Genomic DNA, 8,300 nt, shown 5'->3' with positions numbered 1-8,300 from the left:
TATGAGATATGTTTATGGGACACTCCCATGATTATATCTCACTCCCACTAGTCATATCCTAGATCAATTTGTCACTCTTATGTGTAACCCGTTGTAGGATCCGATCGAAGTTAGCCGCGAATTACTTCGTAATTCGACGATCGTAGTTGGTCTCTAGCTACAACTCTACGATCCCTAAATCAATCGGACTTGATGATCTTCCACATCAATTGTCTTATCCGACAAATTGTTCGCATTGTCACCTTGGTCGAAGGACATCTCCTTCAACTCCTTCAGACTCCCACTTGGACTTAGAACAAGTGCAATGCCTCGATTCCCGTGTCAATTTAGTATCCCATCTGATACGTCACATCATTCAGACTTTCTTGATATCCGAGTACAACTGTAAAAGACAAACGATTAACTTTTAATCCGTTTGAGCGCGGCCACGCATTTTCAGTTGCTACTCATCAAGTGGCCTTGAGACACTTTGTACCTAATGTGATTAGGGTGACACAATCCATTCTTGCGCTCCCACTTAACTTCATGTCTATCCTGTCCTTCCCAGTATCCGTCTTTATAACCTCCTTTTATGGCGCGGCGTTTAACGGAACCAAAGTCGGGCATTCCTTACATAAGATGAGTGGAGCACTCATGTTTTGAGGAATCTCTCCAATTGTCTTTATGAGAAGTATTGACGTTCATCACGAATGATGTACTTCTCATTTGAGGGTTATCCAGTGTATAAACCTTTTATACACCCACGTAGTCGAATAGAATATACTATTCCTATAGCCCATGAAACTGCGCTAACCCATCGACTCCCGTGCTAGTCTTCGTGAGTCATTGTTGTCCATGCAATGACCTGGACCAGGGATTTTTGATAATAAATATTCCAAGTTCACTTAATAGGGTTTCATTTAGGGGTGTTCATTTAGTATCCAAACCGACCGATCCAATCCGATCCAAACAGATTTCAACGGTTTGGATACCGATCCAATAGTATTCCGGATTGGTTCGGATGTTAAAATGGCAAAACCGAGTGGTTTGGATCGGTTTATGGATTTTGTTGACGGATAACCGAACAAACCGAACCAAACCATTTATTGTTACTTTTTATATATTATATATATAAATATAAATGATAGGAATGATGAACGGTTGAGATTTAATAGTTAAGTTAGTTCCATGTTTGTTAATATCATAGCTTAATGCATGTGTAACAGAAGTAAATGGCGTGGAGAGTTGTAGCTTAATTCAATAGTTACGTTAGTTCCATGTTTTTAAGTCGAAAGTGCGAAATTTTATATATGGTAAAATATCACAGGTGGTTCGGTTATCCAACCGATCCAAACCGTTCATGCATGGTTCACATCGGTAACCGAACCAAACCATGAGCGGATTGGTTCGGATTTAGATTTGAAAAAACCGAACCCTTCGGTTTGGACTTTGGATTGGCCGAAAAAGTCGGTTATCCAACCGATGTTCACCCCTAGTTTCATTCATCAGATCACGTATCTGACAAACCTATTCGGAACGTTTTATTATCTATGGACTGTCGTTTAAACACTAAACCAAGTTTAGACGACTGGTGAAATAATTCTTATTATTTCTGATAACGAGAGTTGTAAATCTGAGCCTCTTCCGTAAAACTCCTTTTGCCCACTCAGTTTTACTTGTCGAGGTTTAAAATTACACCTCATGCCTTAGACTGTGTATGAATCTCATACTATGTCTTAGGTGACAGTTTAGTTTGACTACCGTGGTAGTCGGTTTTAAACTTTGCTTATTATCAATTAATTTGAAGATTACTATCTTCAACCTTGATAATATCTAGTAATCTTTACTAGAGTTAAGGCCTTTAATTCTTTGTGTAGTATTTGCAACAGTTCCCGGCTTAAAACACTTTTAGCCTACTTTCCTTCCATGTCTGGAAGTTTGCTACGATGACATGTTCAACTTTGTACTACTTCATCCTTTAGCCTTCTAGGATGTACTAAGTAGTGTTTCGGTTTTCCAATCCGAATTCGGATGTTTAAATGCTAATCATGTCCAACATGATTGACTTTATGTTTTCGAACATAAATGTCCCTCTCATGCGTGCTAGCTCATCGGTGTCTTTTAGACTCCGAGTTTTGCAACGCCCTCTGTCATGAGTTTTTGGGTCGAAATTCTTTTAGACTTTCCGAGTCTTAGATTTTCTGTTCCGGATTTCAAGCATCTCAGCGTACTGAGTCTCTCTAATCCTATCATCCTTTTGATCTATGCTTATAGATCTTCAGATGCCCAAAATGGCATTTTATCCTTTTGTGTGTGGTCCTTTATTGAGTCAGTTCGTTACTGTTATACAACACCTTATGTCGTACTCAATCTTTTGTATGTACTCTGCATACGGACCCGGAAGGTTTGTTTACTCCCACTTACCTTCTTGAAACTCGTGATTCAAGATTTTCTTCATTCTCCAGGAATCAAATTTCTCTGATTGCCTTTTGAATCGAAGATTCTAACTCTTGCGTGCTTTTAATCCGTCGATAGATTTCTGAAGCATGCTTGTGGACATAACTTGATTGGAAGAATCTTTATTCTTCTTGTCTCATTTCGGGAAACACGAATGTTTCCATCCTTCTCAGTTTTCTATTTTGGAAAACCAATTTAGGTCTTTTGTTGACTTAAATTATCAAGCTTCATGTCTTGACGAGATATGGATTCCACGATGATTTTGGCTTCTAGCCAAAATCTAGAGTCAGTTTCCGTTTCTGCGCAGGTCTTTTATCTCTTCAGAAATAACCTTTATTTTCTGTGTCTTTGAGATTTGACCTTTTAGGGCTTTTGAACAACAATTTGGAATTTTCTCAATTACTTTAAGATATTTCTTTAGAGACACTTTCACTTGTTTTGAGAGTTCTCCGGCGAATGACATTCGCTTTTGTGCGGTGGGTTTATAAGATCATGTCTTTAACCTTTCCTTTTCCGAGGAGCCGCAGTTTGTTGCTCTTGGTCGACTTTAATCGTCTTGTACAAGTTTCATGATTGTTCTTCATGACCCTCCATGATTTTTCTCATGATCGAATTAAATCGACTTGTACTTTTCTCCCACTTATTCTTGTAATAATTAGTGTTTTTCTCCCAGACGACCAGGTGTGCTAATTATTAGAAGAATACTATCATGAGCAACAAACACTTTGTTCTCTTGATTGGTTGTGGAAGAAGCCCAAATTTCTTTCAAAAGAAATTGCGTCAGATATTAGCTAGTTTTTGTAATGCTTTTACAAGCTTAGCTGTTAGACGGAATTTTGGTAGTTTTGTGAGAAGCTATGTCTAGACTAAATGGATTTTGGAAGATAGAGTTTGATTCGTGTTCTTCATCTTAATCCTTTTGGACACTCCAAATATGGATAGGTTAGAAGTACGTTTGAAGATCAATCTCTGTTTTTGACTCAAGGCTTTCTTTCTTGTCAGTTTGATTCATGTTTTGGTTATAGTGGACTTGTTGTCCTCATCCCTTTCGATTGGGATGAACCTATCTTATAGGTTTTTGACCAAGTTTAGAATCTTTTGGTATAGTTTGTTAAACTTAGCACTTATTAACATCTCAATTTAGAAATAAAATTCTTTATTGATTCTCCATAATACTTAGTACAGAGATGATGTTAAAAAACTAGAAAAACGATTAATCTAGAATAGTGCCTAAAGTAGACTTCGATCCCTTTCAGCATCCTTAGCAGTCGAGGCTTCTGCTCCCTCTTGGATCTTGTCTTCCTTAGCCAAATACTCAGTTCCCAGCTGCGCCTGTACATTCATAATGAAAGGGCAATTTTAGGTATCATATACCAAGGTTTGGGAATTTTCAGTATTTGATAAGTTAACTGTTTATACCTGAATTGGAAGCCACTGTTCCATTCTTTTTGTCCTCCAAGAACTTAGGGCAGTTTCTTTTCCAGTGGCCCTTGCCATCACAGTAGAAACATTTGGTGTCAGGAGGAGGACCTTTGTCTTTAGGTTTGGCAACTCGTTTGCTTTTACCTTTTGACGTGGTTTTCTTCTTCTGTTTTCCACCTTTCTTGAACCCTTTGTCCTTTTGTACCATAAGAACGTCCTTCTTAGTTTCCACTATAGCGACGTCCTTTTCGGCTGTTAGAAGCATAGAATGAAGTTCCTCCAACGTTTTATCCCATCCATTCATGTTGTAGTTCATCTTAAACTGATTAAAACCACTATGGAGGGAGTGAAGGATAGTGTCGGTAGCTGTCTGTTGGCTATAAGGGAAACCTAGTTTAGCCAGTTTGCCTATGAGCCTGATCATTTGACGAACATGAGGCCCAACTGGTTTTCCCTTTTCAAGGCGCATGTCCATAATCGCTTTAGAGGTTTCAAACCTCTCCAATCTCGACTGTTTCTGGAACATTTCCCGAAGTTGTCGCATCATGGAGTAAGCATCCATGTCTATGAACTGCTCTTGCAGAGTCGGTTCCATGGTTGCTAGCATTAAGCAAGTTACGGGCTCTGCCTTTTTCCGCACACTCCTTTCTTCATCTATCTCTTCTTTAGTCGAATTATCATCCAATACAGGAATTGGAGTTTCTAGTACATGTTGCTTTCCTTCCATCCTGAGAACTATTCCTAGGTTCCTTTCCCAGTCAAGGAAGTTGTGCTCATTCAGCTTCTCCTTGTCGAGAAGTGAGCGGAAGTTGAAAATATCTTTTGTCATCTTTGAACTACATAAAAGAAATGGCAAAGTTTTAAAACTCGTTATCGTTTTTGAAAAACATTAGTTTTCCCACATTATTCAATATAAAATTGTCCCCGATTGAATAAGTGATTCCAAGACCCCAGTTCTTCGAAGTAAAGCGGACGAAGGCCCTACCCTTTGACTCCGTCGTTCCGGGTGAGCGAACTACTTCACTGATCATACCTTATGACTCTTGGTTGATAGATTTCATTAATGAATGACTAATCTATCCTTTTGCCTCGAGTATCCAAGACTCTCTTGCTGATCTCGTTGAGTATAACCATTTAGACGTGTAGGCCTCTTCTATAGACCTACCCGCATTGTCCCAAGGTAGAGGAGGTACTCTGCGAAGGCCGACCCACCTTCCTCGAACAAGGGCGCAACGAGTGTCTTAATCTGGATAGGCGATTACTCAAGATTACTTTTGGGGGCTTTTACGCTAGTCTGGCGTTTGTTATAGTGAACTATTTAGCCTAACTAACATCCACGACATAAAGCATAAATAAGTAAGTAAATGCGCGCGAGAAAGTAAATCAAGCAGACATGGATCCTAGTATGGCCCCTAACCTAGAAGATCTAATCACCCTTGGTTTTCTTCTTGTTTCGCCTTTTGGTTCGTCTTAGATCGCCATCTTTGAACCTCCATTGATTTCTCCCACTCGCCTTTGGATTTCATCCTCGAGTTTCTTCAATGGACTCATAGACCCTAAACTCTAATTACAAGACTCTAACGATTCGCAGATCGTATAAACTTGAAATTAAAGTTAATTACAAAGCATGCACCTATCCGTGCTTAAAACAAGAATAAAGAAATAAATCTATGGCCATACTAGTTTCCCGCATTCACATCACATGTAATCATATAATATATCAAGGCTAAGAATTACATATGCATGATTATCTTGGGAGATACTTTTGTTGACATCACATGTCACATTACGGACCTTAAGTCCAAATTCGAAGAATTCTACTAATGGTGCTTTCCGGTTTTATCTTTTATGATTTCTAAACTCATCTTTAAGAAAAACTCCGTTTTGGGCTCGAGAAAGCCCGGGTCAATTTCGGAAAAAATATTGGTTCGATTCTTAATGATTTCATAAATCAATTTAAAGAGAAATCCGTTTTGGGCTATTGGATGGCCCGGATTGATTTTGGAATTATTTGGTTGGAATCGGAAAATTTTTTGGCAAAAACTCCCACTCGAATGATGGTCCCTTTACGTGGTCCGAAAAGCCTCGAAAAAGCCCGGGACAAGTCCTAGACAAGTCCCGGCCCAAGCCCAAAAAGGGCTCGGACAAGGTCCGGACATAGCACGGCCCATAGGGCCGGCATGTCCTGGCCGAGGCCTATCAAGGCCTGGTCTCGTCCTGGCCGGAGCCAGGACGCTAGTCCATGTACCAGACGCGTCCTAGACGTGTCTGGTACTGGACCGGACCAGCACTAGGTGTCTCGGACTAGTCCGAGACACCCAGAACCTCCCAGACGCGTCTCCAAGACGCGTCTGGTCGAGTGCTCTGGACGCGTCCTAGACGCGTCCAGGAAGCTCCTTCGCAGCTGCTGGTCGCGTCTTAGACGCGACCTGGACGCGTCTTCAAGACGCGTCCTTAGTAGCTGCTCTGGACGCGTCTCAAAGACGCGTCCAGAAGCTTCTGTCGCAGCTGCTGGTCGCGTCTTCAAGACGCGTCTCAGCAGCTGCTCTGGATGCGTCCAGAGGACGCATCCAGGAGCTTCTGGTCCGGCCAGGAACCCTCCTGGCCGGACACTAGGGTTTTTCAAAACCCTAGTTTCCAAAAAGAAAAAAAAAATTTTTTTTTTTTTTTTTTTTCTTATGCAACTCTAAGTTGCTATTTTCCAATTTTTAAAACTTTTCTTAAATTTTTGAAATTCCTTTTAGAACACTTCTAAAAAAAATTTAAAACTTTTAGAAACTTTTAAATTTTTCCAAATTTGTTTTGAGAGCTTCCTAAAGTCAAAACTACTCCTTTTAGAACACTTCTAAAATTCTAAAATTCCAAAATTTTGTTTTTTCAAAAGTTTCCAAAACTTAAAAACAACTCTTAATCAAACCAATTTTGGATCAAAATCTAGGTTTTTGAAATTTTTCAAAGAACAATTTTGAAATCAATTTTGAAAAATCTTTGAATCCAATTCAAAATTAATCAAATTTTATGTTTTAAAATCTTTTTAAACATAACTATCAATTTAATCAAGCATGGATTAGTTTGAAATTCAATCAAATTGAGTCTTTTAAAACACTTTTAATCATCAATGTGATTCTCAATTTGAAAATTTATTGAATCCTATCAAATTATGAGTTAAAAATACCTTTTAAAACACCTTTTAAAATACTTTTATAAACTCAATTTTCAAACTATCAAGCATATAAATTAGTTCGATTCTTAGCAAAAACTAGTTAATAGCAAGAGGCTCTGACGCCACTGTAGGGATTTACACCCTTCTACTAGTGTTTATAGCGGAAATATGACATCTAATGTCTACACTAGTATTCCCAGGATCACATGCAAAACTAGTAATTAATCTAATGGAGATAGTAGATTACCTTAATCGCTTTTCCCTCGAACTAGTTGAATTGATTGAAGAAGACCAAGAGCTTCAAGTGTAGCTCCTCTACTTGGGACACGAGCAATCAATTTGATCTCCCACCTTGTTGTATAGCTAGCACACCAATGGTGGTTGGAAAAGAAGAACACCTTCTTCTTTGACTAGATTGATAGTAATGGGAATTAGCTCACTTTCTCCTCTCTACTTGATGTGGTAGAGTAAGAAAGCTTAGAGAGAAATTCCACACCTTATTCTCTGCCCTAAGAGTGTTTATTTAGAACCCTAATAAGAATCCACCTCCTTTTAGGTTTCCTAAAACACCCTTTAGAATAAGATTTAGGGAAATAGTCGAAAATAGCAACTATTGGTATTTTCTCAATTCCCTAAGGAGGAGGTGCCCAAACACCACGAAAATTGGCAGATATAATGTTTATTATATCAGCAACTAACCCTCCAAAATTCAGCCCAATCCGAGTCCTAGAAGTACCCGAACCGGTCTAGGCCCAAAAACCCTGTTTTTGGCCTTTTTGTACTATCTTTGCCCAATTCCTTTTTAGGCCTATGAGATATGTTTATGGGACACTCCCATGATTATATCTCACTCCCACTAGTCATATCCTAGATCAATTTGTCACTCTTATGTGTAACCCGTTGTAGGATCCGATCGAAGTTAGCCGCGAATTACTTCGTAATTCGACGATCGTAGTTGGTCTCTAGCTACAACTCTACGATCCCTAAATCAATCGGACTTGATGATCTTCCACATCAATTGTCCTATCCGACAAATTGTTCGCATTGTCACCTTGGTCGAAGGACATCTCCTTCAACTCCTTCAGGGTTCTCTTCCCATTTTTTTTAAGGCATGTCGGTTGATAGTGGGAGACGATTTTGTGGAGACTGTTCAGAATTTCTTCAGCTCTGGAAAGCTCCTCAAAGAGGTAAATTCTACTTTTGTGACTCTTATTCTCAAAATCGATAATGCTACTTCAGTGACGGACTTTAGATCTATATCTTGTTGTAATGTATTGTA

The 8,300-nt window shown here is 39.1% G+C and overlaps 1 protein-coding gene across 1 annotated transcript; it reads right to left on the bottom strand.

The window, feature by feature from the left end:
• Positions 1-3,575: 3,575 nt before the first annotated feature.
• On the bottom strand, positions 3,576-7,518 carry LOC147543019 (uncharacterized). The gene is made up of 2 exons (XM_086637911.1): positions 3,856-7,518; positions 3,576-3,768 (listed from the first exon to the last, which is right to left on the bottom strand). The coding sequence occupies exons 1-2, from the start codon at positions 4,685-4,687 to the stop codon at positions 3,752-3,754; spliced, it is 849 nt and encodes a 282-aa protein (XP_086494037.1). The 5' UTR covers positions 4,688-7,518; the 3' UTR covers positions 3,576-3,751.
• Between the last annotated feature and the right edge of the window lie 782 nt (positions 7,519-8,300).

This window comes from Eschscholzia californica, unplaced genomic scaffold (genome assembly GCF_041429995.1).
Source record: "Eschscholzia californica isolate CP2 unplaced genomic scaffold, dmEscCali1.0.p SCAF_4, whole genome shotgun sequence".
Taxonomy (NCBI): Eukaryota; Viridiplantae; Streptophyta; class Magnoliopsida; order Ranunculales; family Papaveraceae; genus Eschscholzia; species Eschscholzia californica.
Note: the sequence above shows the minus strand (reverse complement) of the source record. Positions and strands in the feature narration are given on the sequence as shown.